General features: G+C 38.3%; 3 protein-coding genes across 5 annotated transcripts; 2 read left to right on the top strand and 1 right to left on the bottom strand.

The window, feature by feature from the left end:
* Window positions 1–28: 28 nt before the first annotated feature.
* On the bottom strand, window positions 29–1,380 carry LOC110851782 (39S ribosomal protein L10, mitochondrial). The gene is made up of 4 exons (XM_022099678.2): window positions 1,187–1,380; window positions 903–1,099; window positions 700–810; window positions 29–616 (listed from the first exon to the last, which is right to left on the bottom strand). The coding sequence occupies exons 1-4, from the start codon at window positions 1,215–1,217 to the stop codon at window positions 134–136; spliced, it is 822 nt and encodes a 273-aa protein (XP_021955370.1). The 5' UTR covers window positions 1,218–1,380; the 3' UTR covers window positions 29–133.
* An 819-nt stretch (window positions 1,381–2,199) lies between these two features.
* On the top strand, window positions 2,200–5,191 carry LOC110851800 (zinc finger protein 583). Of its 2 annotated transcripts, none has more exons than XM_022099704.2 (5): window positions 2,200–3,550; window positions 3,693–3,873; window positions 4,039–4,383; window positions 4,474–4,784; window positions 4,860–5,191. In XM_022099704.2, the coding sequence occupies exons 1-5, from the start codon at window positions 3,475–3,477 to the stop codon at window positions 5,042–5,044; spliced, it is 1,098 nt and encodes a 365-aa protein (XP_021955396.1). In that variant the 5' UTR covers window positions 2,200–3,474; the 3' UTR covers window positions 5,045–5,191. The 2 variants fall into 2 exon arrangements, with proteins under 2 accessions (XP_021955396.1, XP_021955397.1); XM_022099705.2 differs by having other exon boundaries at window positions 2,200–3,604.
* Window positions 5,192–6,421: 1,230 nt separating this feature from the next.
* Window positions 6,422–16,664, top strand: LOC110851589 (E3 ubiquitin-protein ligase Ubr3). 2 transcript variants are annotated; one of them, XM_035853943.1, is made up of 31 exons: window positions 6,422–6,807; window positions 7,142–7,333; window positions 7,413–7,555; window positions 7,791–8,047; window positions 8,132–8,254; window positions 8,333–8,380; window positions 8,464–8,513; window positions 8,585–8,697; window positions 8,815–8,968; window positions 9,066–9,201; window positions 9,279–9,326; window positions 9,420–9,505; window positions 9,588–9,938; window positions 10,033–10,090; window positions 10,179–10,256; window positions 10,334–10,479; window positions 10,572–10,808; window positions 10,883–10,983; window positions 11,072–11,351; window positions 11,430–11,575; window positions 11,667–12,079; window positions 12,191–12,549; window positions 12,624–13,352; window positions 13,469–13,622; window positions 13,682–13,744; window positions 13,816–14,153; window positions 14,294–14,318; window positions 14,400–14,552; window positions 14,656–14,746; window positions 14,816–15,979; window positions 16,072–16,664. In XM_035853943.1, exons 4-31 carry the CDS (start codon window positions 7,828–7,830, stop codon window positions 16,187–16,189), a joined length of 5,982 nt encoding a protein of 1,993 aa, XP_035709836.1. In that variant the 5' UTR covers window positions 6,422–6,807; window positions 7,142–7,333; window positions 7,413–7,555; window positions 7,791–7,827; the 3' UTR covers window positions 16,190–16,664. The 2 variants fall into 2 exon arrangements, with proteins under 2 accessions (XP_035709836.1, XP_021955131.1); XM_022099439.2 differs by having other exon boundaries at window positions 6,422–7,333.
* Window positions 16,665–18,547: the final 1,883 nt, after the last annotated feature.

The following is an 18,547-nucleotide window of genomic DNA, read 5'->3' as shown; positions in this document are numbered from 1 at the left end:
TAAGTTTTCATGATTTTTGTCACCCCCATTCCACATAAAGTTACTCAATTTATTTTACAAGTTTTTTTAATCATTAAGGGACTTAAAAAATGACTACAAATTCAAACACTTATTCTTTATATTTACTATTGGACTATATCTTCTTTTTACTTTCCGTGTCACTATCACTATCGGAGGAGCTGTCCGAGTCTGAATCAGATGAACTGCTTGACGATTCCTGAGATTTTGTATACGAAGAAAGACTATTTGTCAGCGTGACTTGTCCAATCATAAGATTTTGAGTTAGGTTCATTATTGGCAAATTTAAGGTGGTGGAGAGTTGAGAGTGGAGGTTAACTATGTTGTTGGATAATTTGACCAAATTGTCCACGTCATCCCGATGAAGAAGTCGATTCTCATAAATTAGACCGATTAGAATAAAGGCTGGCATTTTCTTCAACATCTTCATCAACATTGACACATCCGTCGTGCTACAAAACCCAAACGCCGTTTTGGATTCACATAGTGGTATGATGGGTGCCCATTTTGTCCCTTTGAAAGCTGCAGCGGTTACTTGGCGGTTCACCCTTTGTTGAATTTCCATTGGGAAATTGTTATCATGGAGCATCAGTCTTATCTGCGTACAACATCTATTATTATTAGTATTAAAGACGAAGTAAAAAAACTTTCGAGTAATACACAATATTTAAATAAACTCACCCTATCAAATTCCCTCCCTGTGAATGAGTCAATGTGGAAAATAGCTATCATTGGGTGCTTCGTAAAGTCGCGACGTAGTTTCCCAGCTAAAAACAAGGCGTATGGATTTTCCTGCGTTATTAATAATTGATATTTGTTATTTGATATTTGATCAGCAAACAAAAATATGCACACTTTATGTAAAGCTTTCTAAAGGTTCATACATCAACAATTGAAACACTGTTCTGGTCGCTGGGTTTCAGCATGGCGTCACAAACAGGTTTATTTGGGGGTGGTACTGGCTCGCAGACGGCAAAAAGTCGCTTTCGATTGTAGTGCATGGGCAAAGGGTTCTTCAAATTAGGTCGGTTTCTGAATCGCACCTGCTGAACCACGAGGGATATCAATTTAGAGCCCAAATCTGAAACAAAATAAATAAAAATATTTTAAAATAAGTTAATGTTGTCTAAAACTCTGCATTCCATCAAATATTTAATTCTGTTAATACCCGGGGACTTGCTCATAGTAAATAAAGCCATGATGAACTGCTGCTAGGATTGTATACTTATTAGTTAAAATTAAGTTAAATTAAGGGAATTAAATTAATACTGGAAGCCTAAAAATAACAATCGTGGTTCACGAATTTCACGATTCGTGAAAGATTGGCTGTCCAAACGTGCTAATTCCGCTAGTTCCACGATGGGTTTGAGATTTGAGAATATTCAGCAATCATCCGTCAGACAGTTAGCAAACCTTGAACCGACGCCACCAAAGCATGAAATGATGTATGATTTTGACCGACCAATTTTACAAACCGAAAATCCCGAAAAATTGAAACTTCTTCTTGGGATAGATGAAATGAAAACCATGAAATAATTTAATTTTGGTAGCATTATATCTAACTCTAGATATGGCCTCACCCAAGTAGTTCGGATTTTTCAGGATTTGCCTGTTACTAACTTTCTCATTGACATTTATTAACCCTTTGGGGTGATAAATACAATAATAAGCTCAAAACTAGCTATACATCAATACAAGCGGTGGGGGACAAGAGATTTTCTCCAGCCCTTCACCTGTTAGAAATGCTAGATATTAAAATTCCAACGACATATCCTTCCTATAGGTAATTTGACAGAATTGCATATATGAAATTCGAGACCTTACAATTAGTGATTCGAGCTAATGAGAAAAATTTGAAATTGAGTTGAATTTCAAATGAATTTTGCCTGAATTTGAACTGAAAAAATGAGTCTGAAAATGAGACAAGTATTGTATTTAAATACAATACATAATTATGTATGTATGTACACAGTAGAGGAGAAATGCTCCCAATTCGTGCGACGAATTCCTTTGTTCAATATTAATGGTCCCTTACTAAACGAACATGTTAGCAAGTTGTGGGGCCTTATATTCATTTAATATGTAGGAGCTCATGAGTCATGTCCATTTAAATGTTGTATTAGTATTGGTTGGTAGTTAGAAGTTCAGTTAGTGGGAGATTTGGTTTGTTTATTGCATTATGATAATAAATAACTCTAGTGGCAAGAAAGTGCAGTCATTTCAGTTTCGCCAAGTTAATATCTGCTCCAAGTCCGTGGTTATTTTTTTACGTACATTGTTATACGTTTTAGAAGCGCCTCTTCAAATATATGATGAGGGCATTTAGGTGTAACCTCTGTCACAAAGCATTCAAGACGTCTTATCAGCTGCAGGCGCATGCCAAGACGCACACGGGCGAAAAACCTTTCAACTGCAACCACTGTCCAAAGGCATTTTTGCAAATGGGGACTTTGCGCTACCACATTTTGACCCACACGGGCGAACGACCGTATCCCTGTCACCGTTGTCCTAAGCGTTTCCGCCAGAAGTCCAATCTAGACCAACACCTTCGCATCCATCTCAACATCTGCTTGTGCTAAGTTTCTGGTCAACCTTTTCAGTAAACTGGCTTAGTAAAGATAACATTTGTTTAAACCAGTTACCCGTCAACGGTGTACATACATATGCATAAATATGCGTACATACGTATTAAAATGCGTACAAGCTGCTCCTTTTAATTCCCTGTTCTGCACCTCCCCGACTTTATACAAGATAATAAAAGTGCATGTAAATGAACGCAGTGAATAGCTTCCTCATTCAAACTTGACAAGTTCTTCCTATCGTCATCCTAAAGTCGTGTATATCATAATACTAATGATGATGATATCGTGAGTGGTGAAGTTTGCATTTATTTTCATAGTGTGTTTAATAGTACTGTTGGGTGTCCCCTGGATTATATATGTACAATGTACATATCTGTTGTATAGTTTCTCCGTTGTGGACCAGTTTCGAGCCGCATAAATAATGCATTGGCCTTATAATATATCTATCTCGTTGGAATTCAATTGGCTCACAACCAACATGTTTAAACGGTGAAATCCCTGTATAAGATCGGTATGTCCGGCTGTCTGTTGGTGGTCAAGTAACTCGTGAACGAACGACATACAAACTTGAAACCTAGTTTATTTAGGTCAAGGGTCAGACTTATAGAAAACGAGCAATGTAGGTGACAAGGCCACAGCGCCAGGTCATAGGTCACGTTTTCTTAAATTAGAGCGACATCATGCGATGACTCGAATCAATAGTATTTTCAAATAGCTGTCCAACTGACTAGGTCATTCTGACCTGCGACACCTCGGTGACAGGTCAAAGGTCACAAATTTTTAAAACACGCCAGACTTGTTTAACATATTTTGAGCTCTGAACACAAATATGATACCCGTTTTGACTGCGACACCCCAGTGAACGTGGTCTCAAATGTTTAAAACGCGTCGGACGGTTAATTTTAAGATGGAAAACATTTTGACGTATGACACGCTGGTTTCACCCCTTGGTGAGTTTTGGTGAAATATGTGTTTTAACGGTTTATTAACTTACTAAAACATGGGTAGGCAATAAATATCACTACTACTAGGAGTTTTATTAAACGTTGACGTTTTAAACTTGCACTGTTTGTTTTTTAATTTCAATTATAGACGACAACAAAAGAATAAAGAAGCTAAATTTTACGCCCTCGTCATGGTGGATTCAGTGTCGAATATGCAAGGTTTGTATTCAGGATGAAGATAAGTTTATCGCCCACATATTGTCAAAACACCCATCTTTGTCCTCATCATCACCAACGGCTTCTTCAAATGAGAACTCAGAAGACGACGAGTAAGTTGTCTATTTACACAGAAAATGCATGAAAACTAAAAGCACAATTCCGCTGGGGGACGGATATTAACAGTTTTGGTATCTAGTTGGGCTGGATTTCTTTCCAAGCTTTTCGTAAATTGTTTTTAAAAAATAATATATTTTTACTTTTACTCCTTTATGTAGATCGTCTGAAACGAGTCGTAAAGGTCATGCCGTTGGTTCCACGGACGAAAGTGAGGATTATTCCGAGGATGAAAATTTTCGTGTAAAGCAGGCGACAAATCTGATCAAGACGGAACCATCAGCCTTGTGCGGAACTGTTTTAGGGAGCGTGCCAGAACGCCCAGAACACAAGGAAGCTCTTCTTAATGAGTGGACGTCGCGAGTTTTTGGGGAGGAAAGGGTCCTGGCCGTGGATCTTGTAGCAATAGAAATAGTGGATCGCACGACCACACGTACAGACCACCCTTCTTGTGCCGACGAGGCACTGCATAAAAGCAATGATAACCCCATTCTCCGTTTGGCTGGGTAAAAAATGTCAACTATACTGAATAAAAGGTTTGACTTGTATATGCAGTCGCTGTAGTTCAACATTGTCTTCGCTTTCTACTTTCACAGATCATCCTGTACAGCAACTAATTTACTGGGCAACGAATTGGTGCCACCTCCCGCTAATAGTACTAATAGCAATGACCGCGTTACGCTTGTCGAAGAGCAAGTTGAAGAACAACCGGAAGGAAGATTATTAGCAGAATCCAGGCCCATTGTGCCAGACTTGACAACGCACCCACAAAATATTGGCACGCTTGAAAACACCTCAGCCTTACCGGACAAGTTACACAAGTGCTGCATTTGCCTCAAAAAGTTTACTTTCAGAGCTAACTTGAATTGTCATTTATCTGTCGTACATCTTTCCAAGAGCGGTCCAAGTAAGTAATTAGACAGAATTACACTTACATTTTCAGTTTGTGGGTTAATTTAGCATACATATTTTAACTTCACAGGGGGGGAGCGAATACTCAAATGTGGGATTTGTCCCAAAACCTTCTCCAAACGGAAGCATCTCTCGCATCACTCCTGGATTCACACGAAAAATGATGAACATCGGTTCAAGTGTCCACAATGCATGACTGGTTTCACGCGAAAGTCTCTTTTCAAAACTCATTCGAAACAATGCTGCAAAACTTAGTACATTTCGCCCAGAGAAAGGACTGATTCAGAAAATGCTCATATTATGATTATTATGCATTACTATCTAATATCGGATATGCATATACAGCTTATATCAAATTTATTTATGAATAAACTGCATGTTTTATCGTTATTCTTAAAACAATCAGTGAACGCGATTTCTATTTCATTTCTATACCGCCATTTAATGCAGACGACCAACATTTCAGTAAAAATAACAATTTCAATGCAAAATTTGTCTTTAATTTTTTTTGCATTAAGGATTTGCAGTCTGTGTACAGGTTTTACAAATGTTAATTAAACAATTGTACACTGATATTCATTATTTTTAAGGTAATTTTCCGAAATGGAAAACTATGTATTTATTTTCATGCAGAATTGACCGTTTCATGCAGAAAATTTAACTGCCAGCTAAATATGCGGATTATTTATTGCAATTCGAATTGCCGATCTCAGCCTTTGCCATAGATCTAGATGTATCACCTTAGCAGATCCACAATTGAGCGAGTGAGCACTTCTTATTTGCAACATAGTTTGCACGCTCTCTGATTATGCAACAACGTGACTCAACTAAAGCCATATCTAGCACTGCAGCTACATATCATACATCTATATGAAAGAGGTGCAAAAACACCTGCAATCGTTCTCACCCACCGTGAATCCTCCCCCCGGGGCACAAATTATGCAATCCTCCTCCCAACCAGCTCCCACAATTCCTTCAGATAGTATCAATTCGGTGGAAATGATAGGCAGCGATGCAAGTATTCAATTCATTCGATGTTGTATAATATGCTAAATTCCCCTTCTCGTAAACTGGTCAAGTTTTGGCATTTTTATTTTTGATGGAATTCGAGTTCTATAAACGACACATGTATCTCAATTTGCCTAGGCGCAAGTGGAGACAAGTATGTATAAATGCATGCAAATTATAACATGGACAATTGCATATTAAATTTTCTTGCCATGATTGTTCTCCACGTTGCATTTATTTATCTCAGTTTTAACGAAGCAGCAGCCCCTCTCCTGTATTAATATGATCATCATCATTCATTGTTACAAACCTTTACCTATCCAATTCGCTCATCCATCCACCACCAAGATAAATAAAATACTATAAAAGCTACTAATAAAAGCTCATCATCATCGTGTCTTAAATCCTGCTTCTGCCTACAACAGTAGAGGAGGGGCCGTAGCGAGCAGCTACTCCATTGTCGCTGGTCGAAAAATTGGGAAAGGGTGTGAAAGTATTGGCGGAGAGTTTGGGAGGGGTGTGGTGGTTTGGGTGTGGTTTTTGTGTGGGGGTGGTTGGCGACGGCACTAAGGTGTCAATATCCTGCCATGCCCACACTACTACTAGAGTGCCAAAGCTAAAATCTGTACAAACTCGCTCGTCTAATAAAACACCAAAATCCTTTCCTTTGCACCACCACCACCTCAACCAACACCAGCCAGCCTGCAGTTAGCTCCGCAATACTAGAAAACCTGATAAACTTTTAACTGCTGCTCCAACGCAATCCGTTATGTGGTGGAGTGGAGTCGTGTTAATTCACGTTAATGTGAAACCCCATTAAAATTTCGTAAAACTCACAATTCAATTAGCAGTGGTGGCTGCACAGAGAAATTAAGTTTCACCAGCGCGGACCTATTAAACAAATGGAACCAAAAAGTTTCACGGGATAAATTTGATACACATATTGACGAAATTTTTAAGAAAGAAAGCTGGAAGAAAATTACGCAAATTAAATAAATTGTTCCAAGCGAGTGAGAAACATTTAAATAAGTACTCAATGTATTTCAAGAGTTTTCAGTTTTAGCAAAATTCTCACAAAGATTAGAGTCGAATTATTTCGCTATTTCGCATCTACTTGATTTTTGCTAGTGCTTAACTCAGCCTTAATTGAATTACGTGGTACGTCCGAACTCAGAGTTCGCACGGCATACTTACGACGACATTGCTGACCTCAATTGGATATTAATTTCGCATTATTGATTCATTGATTGATTGATGAAAACCAAGAAATATTAGGGAGACGGAGATTATACAAGTGCTATTATTATAGCTGACCATTTGTGATTTAGCGACTTTCTTTCTCAGGTTGTGCAACCAGCTATGACGAACGAGCCTTAGTTTACACTAAATTACATCGTCGCACCAACCTACGTCTTCTTAATTTTAATCCATTTCTTTGTTCTTCTCATCTTTCGACTGACGAGGCGACGATACAGGCAGACTTTGTGAGAATATTGCTCAATTTGACATTAAATAGTCCGAGTTTTGTACAAAAAGGTGAGTCCAGAAATTCAAATGAGTTTGTTATTATTTTCGTCTAAATTTTACAACTTTTCAATTTAATTTGTTATTTCAGGAGAAAGATTTGGATTTAAATTAGATAAATAATAACAAAAACAACGAAAACACACCCTTGATCTCTCCGGTAACAAAGAACTGAATGCACCTGATGATATTTGTACGAGATTACGATTAGGAAAACTACTACACGATAATAAGGTAATAAAACTAAATCAAAACAGGTAAACATACATAAAACTATCTTAGTTATTAAGTAGTTATTAGTTAGCAAATTGGTTTTTGGAATGGACTACCCATAATAGTAACCGAGGTAGTCAAACCTTCGGCGAAATGTACAAACAAGGGCTATTTTCCAACTACTTATATGACATGAATAATAAGGGTTTAAAAATTGTGCTGAAACCTTGTTCACAGTTTTGTTGAAATAATAAAGGTTGTACGAGAAGGACGCTGACACAAATAGGCTGACGATGGCGAAGCTAGAGACGGAGGTGCTGCTAAAAAAGGGAAAGAGGGGGGCAGCGGCGTATATCCAGGCCGAGTGTGCCAGACCCGTGAGGCCCGAGAATCTCAATGCTCTCTTGGACACCTTGTTGGACCCTCTCAAGTCCATTGATGACTGGGAAACTATCGACTGGTGTCGCTGGCTAATGGCTGGTGGCTGCACGCCCGATGAATTTGCTTCGACAGGTTTGACATCTCGTTTCTAACCACGCTATTATTTGATCACAATTTCGTAACTGAAAAATATTTTATCGATTATTTCGTTAATAGTTCGGCGATATGACAATGCAACTACCTGCGGATTGGTTTGGACAGCTAATTTTGTGGCTTATCGTTGCCGAACGTGTGGAATTTCTCCATGCATGTCGCTCTGTGCAGAGTGCTTTCAACGAGGTAACTATTACCATTTATTTTTTTGTAAAAGTTTCCATATTTTAGGAATTTTAATTCTTATAATTATTTTCATTGTAGGAAACCACAAAGGTCACGACTTCAACATGTTCAGATCCCAGGCTGGAGGTACGTAAAAGTGATTGTATTTTGATATGTATTATCAATGCAATTGAATTAATTAAATTTCGACTTCTAACCATATTAAACAGGTGCATGTGATTGTGGAGACACAAATGTGATGAAAGAATCTGGCTTTTGTGTAAGCACTTACCAGAACTTTGGTATAATAATTTGGCGTTATTGCTTAATTTATGTCTTATTTTTTTGCAGTATTTACATGGGCCCCATGCCTCGGGAAGTCATGAGAGTTGTCCAGATAGTGCTGCTGCACCACCTGACCTTCTTTGCGTCGCTAATGCCATGATGCCTCAACTCATTCTTAGGTCTGCTTATCAGTCAGTTTCGTTACTATCCGGGTTTAAACAGCGCATAGTAGCGCCCTGGGGGTCAAATTTTAGCGTTGATCGTTTTAATTTGAAAGTGTTTCACTTTAATTTCAGACTGATTCAACATATGAGACAAAACTCTATATCTCTGGATGGATTTCTGGGTGCCGTGAATGCAGCGGATAAGTTTATCACAATGTTGCATGATCTTAGTTCTATGGGTGCTGCGATGAGAGCTGTAATGACACATGCTCTCACGAATCCACAAGTAAGTAATCCGGATTGATGTGCTATTTACATATTAATAAATTATATACGCTGAAATATCTTTTGACATAACCTTTTTATGGACCTTTTTATTAAAGGTGTACAAAAGTTTGATGGAGTATAACAATGATGACGTTAGTGATGAATATGAAGATTTTATGAAAACAACTCAACGCTGTTACGACGATGCGCTTGGAACGTTGAGGAACCCATTGCCTCCCACTGAGTTTGAAGGTCTGCTTGCGAGCATGAGTAAATTGAATTATATGTGAAAACTAAAGTAACACCACCATTTGGTTTTATTTTTTTAGAGATACCATCCTTGCAGAAATCTTTAGTTCATAGAACGTTTCTTCAAGGTATGTATAATGATGATGAGTAGTAAACATGTTGCAATTGATGTAGTCCGAGAAAGTATAGTAACATGAATGTGTTTTTAATTTTTCTTCCAGAATTGGTATTTTGGACAGCAAAGTTTGAGTTTCCCCAAAAAATTGTTTGTCTTTTGTTAAATTTACTTCCTGATCCAGAGTATAAGGTAATTTTTAATCACTTTCCTTTGAATTAATATAAATTATTTTTCTAACATAACTAAATTTCCTGCTGTTGATTTGTTGCAGGAAGCATTTACTCGAGCTTTTGTTCTACATTATAGTCGAATTTCGCAGCTCCTAGTACGCTCCCCTGACCCTGACATGCTCTCTAACAGAGTTGTTCACGTCAGTGTTCAGTTGTTCTCCAACGAAAAACTAGCTCTCCGGATGACGGAGCAAATGAATCTACTTCACGTCATGGTCATTAGTTTGCACTACATGATGCATGATATTAGCTTTTACAGTCCAATCTATCAGAAGATTGGGTTACCAATTCGCGTTGTCGATTGTGGGAATTCGGTGATGAAGGACCATTGTTATTGGCCTTTGGTATCCGATCTCAACAATATTCTAAGTCATCGCCCTGTCGCGTTAAAGGTACATATAATACTTTACTTTGTGGGACTTTATAATGATTATTTGTAACTCTGTCAACTTTGTAATACGATTTGACATTTGTTTGATGTTACAGTTCCTCCAAGATGATGGGCTTCTCAACATGTGGTTCAATTTCCTCTCCATGTTCCAAGGTATATTTATGCATTTATTTATAGTATTATTACTCAAATATACTAATATCGTACCAGTTAGTTTTATTAAGTTTACTAATTTGTGTAGGAATGAATGTGAACCAGAGGGAAATGAATCAGCACATCGAATTCGAACCCACAACTTACTATGCAGCATTTTCAGCAGGTAAATGGTGAAACCATTATTGACTATTTTACGGTTATTAACTCTAGATAAATAATGTGAATTTACAAATATTATAGAATTAGAAGCGAGTGCTTCCCCAATGTGGGCTCTGGTGGGTCATTTAAAGGACTCTTGCACGGCTCATCTTACAAAAAATTTGTTGTGGCACTGCAAGCGTCAACTTCGCCGTTGGTTAGAAAATGTAAAATTCGGCCAACATATGGTGCGTCATCGTAAATACATTATTTTGATTCAAAGGTCTTGTTTTTTGTTGAGTACTTGGATATTTCTTGCCAATGTGAATTTATTTTATAGAATGAGGATATTCAAGTGTCCTTTCATCTTCCTTTGCATCGATACTTCGCAGTCTTCCTTTACCAAGCTGTTCGGAATCAAGGGTTATCAATATCTGAACTCTTACCTCCTCCACATGAGTTAAAGCAGATTATATTTCATCCCCTGCGTGTACAAGTTGCCTTCTATGAAATTATATCGGGATTATGGGTGCGAAATGGACTTCAAATCAAGGGTCAAGCTATGACGTACATTCAGGTTGGAATATTTATTTTTTTACATTGGAATAGTCATAGTCGTAACGTTTCTAAATGTTTTGTATTCCCTTGCAGTGCCACTTTTGCAATTCTATGGTAGATGCAGACCTGTACCTGTTGCAAGTTGGTCTAATGAATATTCCTCGTGAAGAATTTGTTTCCTCTATATTTGAAAAGTATTGACATTTACGACACAATTTTACAAGTATAATTCCTGAAAGAACAATGTAAATTTACATTCTTTGTTTAATTATATTATTCTAGATTTAATATCGTCGAGTCATTGAGTATATCCAGCGATGTTACAAACACATATTTGGAAGTTGACCAGGAAATGCTCATGATGGAGAATTGTCTTATATTTCTGGCCACGTTAAGTTCCGTAAGGACAGCGATTGGAATGTCGGACGCGGATTTGATTACGTTGGAAATGGTGACTCTTCTCTGCATGTCCGACAAAACACATAGCCAGCTAATGGAGCTCATGCCGGAGAGGTGTGGCAACAGCTCCCAGTCTAAAGACTTTGAATCGGTTCTCAATTTGGTGAGCTTTATCATCTTATAAAAGATTGTTTATCTTGAGCTTATTTATTTACAAATGCATGTTATTGTCATGTTTTAGGTGGCAGAATATCGGGCCCCTAATTTTGAGTCGAGTGGAAACATGCTACAAGGGATGTACGTCCCAAAATCCTTCGTTTGGGAAACCGAATATGATCCAATTTACATCTTACTTAGGGCAGTTCATCGTCGTGAATTTCAAACAAGGTACATATTTTGTTTATAACTTTTATTGAGCGGGCTGATTAATTATTTATTGACCAAGTTTAAAGTTTCACCTGTTTTATTATTTTTATAGTATGGATAGATTTACGGAATTTGCAAAGCACACTGGCAAATTTAAGGGCTCTGGAGCTCCGTGGCCCCCATTTAGAATTCCGTCCGCCGTTTCACACCCATACTCGGACCCTCGGCTGGTGCTCCTAAGTCGTGTGGTTCAGGGCGTGTTATTTGTGATATTTTACAAGGCAGTGCATACGTCTCAATTATCGGACCAAATGGTGGCCTTGGCTGTTTACCTGCTCGAAATGGCTCTGAGTGTTTGCGAGTCTGGAGGATCGTCTGCAATAAGTCGACATGAGGAGTCGTATGGTCGATTTGACATGAATTTTGGAAGTTACTACTCTACGGATGACTTACTCTCCAATCTCAGAACGGAAATTGACTCAATAATAGTTAAACCTGCAAATTTCAAGGACGAATCATCAGATGGTAAGTTTAGCTTATAGCTAAATAAATAAATCCATTTGTATACATTACAGAGATGATTGACTTGTAGTCACACAATACATAGTGTTATATTTTGATCATTTTGTGCTATAGCTATTGAAATCAGCGTTGACGAGATGGAAGTCGACGGTTATGAGGGGGAACCAGATGTGTTGGACCTTTATGACTCTAATTATGGCTCAATGACAGCATTCAACTCCAACGATTATCACATGGAAGATTCCAATCCTGCTGCTCCTTCTGGAACGCTGGCGTTGATGCCACCCACAGGCTTTGCAGATGCCATGGTGCCAATGACAGTTACCGACCCTTCGTCCAACGCTGCCATTACGTCGACGACAACGGCGCGGATAGACGATGCTATGCACAATAGAGTTCTTCAAGTCGTTCTTGCCTCCAATAAGACTGTTGCCAATGTTCCCAAAAAGGATATGATGGAGAGAAATTCGTCTGTAAGACTAATACTATTTAATGCAGGAATTTTATTTACTACTTTTGAATTGCTAAATAATGTCCGACACTACAGATGGGGAGTCAACCACCGCCTACAGAAGTGATGGTCAATGAAAGCATCCTTACCCTCCTTTTAAAACTGCATGCCAAGTTGTCTGCTTCGCCTGACAGTTATGTTCCCTTCTGGGAATCTATCGCTGGTCAGAAGCTCATTTCGGATGCAATAGCAGGAATTTCAAACGGACTGCAAATTCAACAATTCGTTGGAGAAAATGAGTCAAAATCCCCTAGATTCAGTCATGCCCAACTGTACGAATTGTTAAATCCTGTCGAGTCAAGAATAGGAGACGGCCAGTTTTTCCTTGCCAAAATTTTGGATAAAATCTGTGCGAAGGATGATGCGTGTCGAGAAACTGTAATTCGTTTGAGGGAGAAAATTTGGCCAAAAACCGCTGAGGATGAAGAAGCAGTCAGGCTTCGTGAAGAGCAGGAAAAGGAGGAAAGACGGAGAAAGGCTAAAGAGAGACAGACAAAGTTGATGGCAGAATTTGCGAGAAAACAGAAACAGTTTATGGAGAAAGCCATGACGGAGGAAGAATTTTTGGACGAAATGGGAGACAGCTCTTCCGATGGCTTTGGTGGTCCATCAAAGGACGATCTATCGGAATCCATTAAACCGCTAGAGTACGACTGTGTCATTTGTAATCAAACTAGTGCATCCACCAGCGACAATCCAATAGGACTTGTCATACTTCTTCAGCCATCTTCAATTTTGGGACGCAGAACTGAAGTTGGAGAGAAGGTAACACTGATAACTTGATAGTTAAGATTGAGATACTATGTAGAGTTAGAGTACCATCTCAATCTTCGCCTACAAGATTATGACGCACTATATTGGATATTTTAAATCTTAAACAGAGTCCCACGCTGCCAACGAACGAGGATGAAAATTGGAATTTGGAAAAAACGAGGGAGACGATGGCTTCGTTCCACAGAGGAAGATTGGAAGAATACAAACTGCATTTTGAGGAGTCCAGTTGGTTGCAGTCCGTTTCTGCTGGATGGGAAGGAGGTACCGCTTCACATTAATTTGGATAATTGATTTCATCTAATTATTTTTCTGGTGTTTAGGCGTTCATGTTTCCAGTTGTGGACACCATATTCACATGCTGTGCCTCAAAGGATACATTTCGGGTTAGTGAGTTAATTTAAAAAGTTTATGCAAGTTATTTTATTCAAACCAACTTGTTTTGCATATTATACAGCTCTAAAGTCGCAACAAAGGCAGCACAGCATATCCGTGGACCGGGGAGAATATTTTTGCCCGCTATGTAGACAGCTAGCTAATTCTTTCCTCCCCTTGTCTCCCGAGTTTGGGATCCGACAGTCAGCCTTAGTTAAAGACAGAAAAAATGCTCAAACCCCGCTAACGCCCGAAACAACCGTTCCTGAGATATTGCCTTCTCCAGAATCCAACGTCGCTTTAGAAATAGTTAAGCTCCTTCGAGAATACATCTTTCCCACTACAGCTGGAAAGATGATGGATGCGATGACAAAGACGATGGAAGAGATGACCAATATTACCCAATTACGATACCGTCAAGTATGCTCTCACATACAGAATAAGAATAATAATAATAAGGGTTTATTCATTCCATTAGTCAGTCCATTACATTTTTAAATGAAACCCGCGTATATTCGTTACAATTATTTAATGTTGAATTTATGTATTTCTGTTGATAGGTTGGCAGCTCAAAAAATACGAAAAGTATGATTTGATCTTTAACAAGTTAAAGCAATTTGAAAGACCAGATCTCAACTTAACCTAAGTGTCATTTTGTCATTTCAGGTATTTTATTATTTGTGACTTCCATTGCTAGGACGAACCTTGAGCTTGAAGTAGTATTTCGTGGAGGCAGTTTGGTGGCTGCCGAGCCACAGCCTTCTACGTCATCTTCGTCAGGGTCGTCGTCAACTGCTGTGTCTAAACGGTCGTGTCTTGGTACGTGTAGAACATAAAATAGTACAGAACATAAATACTACTCATTCCTACATGTACAACCGTATAAACAAAGTTAATATGGGGATTTTTTTTTACTATTTAGTTCCGCTGCTACACGTTTTGGGTGTTCACTACAAGATACTGTCAGCGGACCCATGTGCTCCCAAGATGTGGGAGAGAATTTTAGGAATAAGGTAAAATTATGGTTCAAAAGTAGCTGATAACTTTACGATGGACTTTAATTTATGATTTGAATGGCCTAGATTCTTTCCGGACTCATCCCTGATGCCAATGGATCGAGAGGTTCCAATGCTACTGCGAGATCCTACCACGATGCTCCTACATTTACTGATGCAGCTCCCTATGCACGTTGACTTGGCATACTTTACGTCCATGGTGCAAGGAATCTACAATTTGGTTTATGTTCAGATCTTGTCCGGTCTTAGTTGTGGATTTTTGGAGATTGAACGAGAATGTTGGAAACACAAAATGGCAAACTATTCGTCAATTGAAAATCCTAATCTCATTTTCTTCCTTCTTGGAACTGTTATTCGCTATTTGGAAAAGTTCCCATTCTACTGGTTAGAAAAGAGCGGAGCTGCGGCAGCCGCAGCTATGGACCAGGACGATTTTACGAGGCCTCAAAATTATGCTAGTGACGACAGAGAGCAAGAGTTGGAGCTAAAAGTGCAATCACTTCTTTTACCGTATCTCCGAATTGCGACACTTTTGAGACATCAAATATACGAACAAGAGTTACCGCTGATAAGGTCATCCGATTGTGAATTTAGATTGTTAGCCCAGTTCTTGGGCCTTGGTGTAAGCAATGGCGGTGGTAGTGGAGGGGTTAGTAGTATGGACGACTCTGAAAGTTATGGGAGTGCAGTGTTTGGTGGACCGAGTGCTGAATCGTCACCCCATAGCAATAGTAGTAACAGCAACAACAACCATAAAAATGCATTGGCAGCACATAGTTTCCTCAGCTGGATATCGCCAACCCCTTTGACGACCATATGGACGTGGTGCGAGGATATGGGCAACTTTATCGGGAGAGCACGTGTGGCCTCAATGTCTTTACTTCAAAGTCATCACAAACTTTGGAGTCAACCTAGATTGATGAAACTTCCTCACGCCTATGACATTGTGTTTCAATACTACCACAGGAAACAATGTCCAAACTGTAACTCAGTGCCCAAGGACCCGAGCATTTGTTTGGTATGCGGAACAATGGTCTGTATGAGAGACTCTTGCTGCAAACCGGCGAATGGGTCATGTGAAGCAATTGATCACTCCATCACGTGTGGAGCTGGTACAGTCATCTACCTCTCTGTCAACTCCTCCACCATCGTCGTCGTTCGAGGGCGACGGGCATGTTTATGGGGAAGCGTCTACTTGGACTCGTTCGGCGAAGAAGACCGCGAGCTGAAGTAAGGACACTTTAGTTATATTAAATTCAGTTACTACTATTGACTCTTCTACTTTGCAAACTTTACATTATAATATTTCTTATTTTTTGCAGGCGAGGAAAACCGTTGTTTCTAAGCAAAGAAAGATACGCTTTACTTCAACAACAATGGCTAACTCATCGGTTCGACCACACCACTCGTAAGTGGGTGTGGCACAGAGACAATCTCTAATTCAATTTGGATTTCTTAAGTTTGATAATAATAATATTTGCAAAAGACAAGTCTCCTTCTTTGTATATTACACCAAAGACTAATATTTTGTCCTGATCATGTCCATATACATACTTATTAATAATAATTATTATTATTATGCACAAGCAACAAAACAAAGTATCATGAGAGAGGAAGAGAAAAATAGCAATACGTCAGGTAACCATCATCATGTATACTCGGTTGTAACTCGAAGAAAAAGTCATAAACTAATTTAAAACTCGTATTTAGTTGAATAGTTATATAAATATCGCCTACATCTCTCCGCAATAATAATACCTAATACGTAATATTTACGCAGCGCATATTATATACAAATGTTTAATAGTCAGTCATTCGCCAATACGTTATTATTGGTGACGTTTGATTTCCCAAGTTTAATTTCCTCGCCTTGTTTTTGTTAATCCCATGTTCGAATAAAAAAATAAGAACATAACTTCAAAATGGTTTGCTTAATGCGAGTTTATTCCGCATCCGCATACAAACCAAACAACACACTGACCACTAAACTACGATTCCACCACTACCCAGTACCAACCTTAAAAATTCCATAATTTTGCAAACGTCAAATCCATTGGAAATGGTTCATAAATTTTTTAAATAAATGTACAAACTAGTAAATAATTAGTAATTCGTTTGCTATTTAATAGCTCATTCTTCACCTGCGACCGCACTCAAATATTTAATTGGTGGACAATGAAACTGTTTGAACGGGACAATCATTTTCATACCTTGCTGTGGATTTGATCCGAACTGTACCCAAAGTACGTTTGTCTTCAATCGTAAATCAAGTTAGCTTTCAAATTATTTCGTCATATTATGCAAATATATTTCAGGCAGTTATGAAACTCGGCCTAATTTTGCTCATTCTTGGTTTTCTTGGAATATTTCAAAACTGGGACTCTTTACAGCAAGACAAAGCAACAAACGTGTCAAACTATTATACCACCGTCAGTCTACATATGTAAATTTACCACGCGTAAATTTTACATTTGACTAATTCTGTCATATTTACATATTTATCCATAAATATATTAATCGATCGATATATTTCGACGTTATCGAAACCTCTGGCATTAGGGTATGCAACATCTTGGATTGAAAATTTCGATTTTCCGTATGGACTATAATTATAACTGTTCTCTTTTAGTTTGTAGTACAATAAATTAGTTGGGCTTACAGATCATGGCCTCCCAGTAATGACCTCCGACCAGTAGCCTCCTGAGGAAATTGGCCATGCAAACGAGTTTTAAAATCTCTAGTTTCTTTGTTCTCATCACTAATATGTAAAACTATATACATATTTCTAGTCACCATCATCCAGCATTAATCACTTTTACTTGTACGCATGCACACGAGAGTAAAAGTAGAGTGTCGTTTGCATGCGTGCAGGTAAAAATAATGAATGTTGGATGATGGTAAATACAATTACATATGTACGTGTGCTTTTACATATTAGTGATCAGAATAAAGAAACTGGCGATTTTTACTCTCGTTTGCATGCGTACAAGTAAAAGTGATGAATGCTGGATGATGGTGACTAGAAATATATATACTTTTACATATTAGTGATGAGAACAAAGAAACTAGAGATTTTAAAACTCGTTTGCATGCGTAAGGTTGATGAATATTGGATGATGGTAACCGCAAATATGTAATTTAAACAAGAATTCTCAGACGAAGTGATTGTCGAACAAATATGTGCTTTTACATGTTGATGAGTAGCGCTCTCTCGCTGATGACTAAATAATGTTGATAACATTTATGTCATCACCATCACCAGAAATCTTATAAGATTTGGATAAGTTAAGTATTAAAAACAATGCGTGTATTTATCATGGGAGGATATTGGGTGGGAGGCGATTGGCCTGGGAGGAGATTGGTCGGTGGTTATTACTGGGATGCCAATGGGGGGAGGGAATTTTCCGCAATTCAGTTAGTTGAGTGGTTTGTATAACTGAACTCAAGATGGCTTCCATTTATCACATACTAATTTTTGTTACAACGATAAAGGTATGACCCTTCATATACTGTTTTATTTTGAAATGTTGTAATTTATATAAAACTCCAAGATCCTTAAATAATCCATTTAAGATTTAGTTTTACGTTATTAAATTTAACCCCGATCCTTTGAATTCCTGAGATTGTTTTAAATGTTGTATCCTGACCCGAAAGAAGACGTCGAATGGATTTAGGATATTTGGATGCTGACCATGCATAAAACGCCTAAAACTGGATTGTTGGTTTGTATTAGCGAATCAGAATTTCCAGTGAATATTCGTCGGTTTTTGTTATTTTATATTTCCGTAAAGAAAGAAC

The sequence above is a fragment of the Folsomia candida genome, unplaced genomic scaffold (genome assembly GCF_002217175.1).
Source record: "Folsomia candida strain VU population unplaced genomic scaffold, ASM221717v1 Fcan01_Sc007, whole genome shotgun sequence".
Taxonomy (NCBI): Eukaryota; Metazoa; Arthropoda; class Collembola; order Entomobryomorpha; family Isotomidae; genus Folsomia; species Folsomia candida.
The sequence above is the reverse complement of the archived record's forward strand: the minus strand, read 5'-3'. Positions and strand labels throughout refer to the sequence as shown.

What these genes read in the sequence shown, in the direction of transcription:
- LOC110851782 (XM_022099678.2), bottom strand. Translation starts at nt 1,217, where the DNA reads ATGGCTTTATTTACTATGAGCAAGTCCCCGG. An exon ending in TACTATGAGCAAGTCCCCGG is followed by an intron (nt 1,100 to 1,186) that starts GTATTAACAGAA and finishes ATTTTGTTTCAG; the next exon opens with ATTTGGGCTCTAAATTGATA. An exon ending in CAGGGAGGGAATTTGATAGG is followed by an intron (nt 617 to 699) that starts GTGAGTTTATTT and finishes TGTTGTACGCAG; the next exon opens with ATAAGACTGATGCTCCATGA.
- LOC110851800 (XM_022099704.2), top strand. Translation starts at nt 3,475, where the DNA reads ATGTTTAAAACGCGTCGGACGGTTAATTTTAAGATGGAAAACATTTTG. An exon ending in GAGAACTCAGAAGACGACGA is followed by an intron (nt 3,874 to 4,038) that starts GTAAGTTGTCTA and finishes TCCTTTATGTAG; the next exon opens with ATCGTCTGAAACGAGTCGTA. An exon ending in TCTTTCCAAGAGCGGTCCAA is followed by an intron (nt 4,785 to 4,859) that starts GTAAGTAATTAG and finishes TTAACTTCACAG; the next exon opens with GGGGGGAGCGAATACTCAAA.
- LOC110851589 (XM_035853943.1), top strand. Translation starts at nt 7,828, where the DNA reads ATGGCGAAGCTAGAGACGGAGGTGCTGCTAAAAAAGGGAAAGAGGGGG. An exon ending in GTTCAGATCCCAGGCTGGAG is followed by an intron (nt 8,381 to 8,463) that starts GTACGTAAAAGT and finishes CATATTAAACAG; the next exon opens with GTGCATGTGATTGTGGAGAC. An exon ending in TGAAAGAATCTGGCTTTTGT is followed by an intron (nt 8,514 to 8,584) that starts GTAAGCACTTAC and finishes ATTTTTTTGCAG; the next exon opens with TATTTACATGGGCCCCATGC.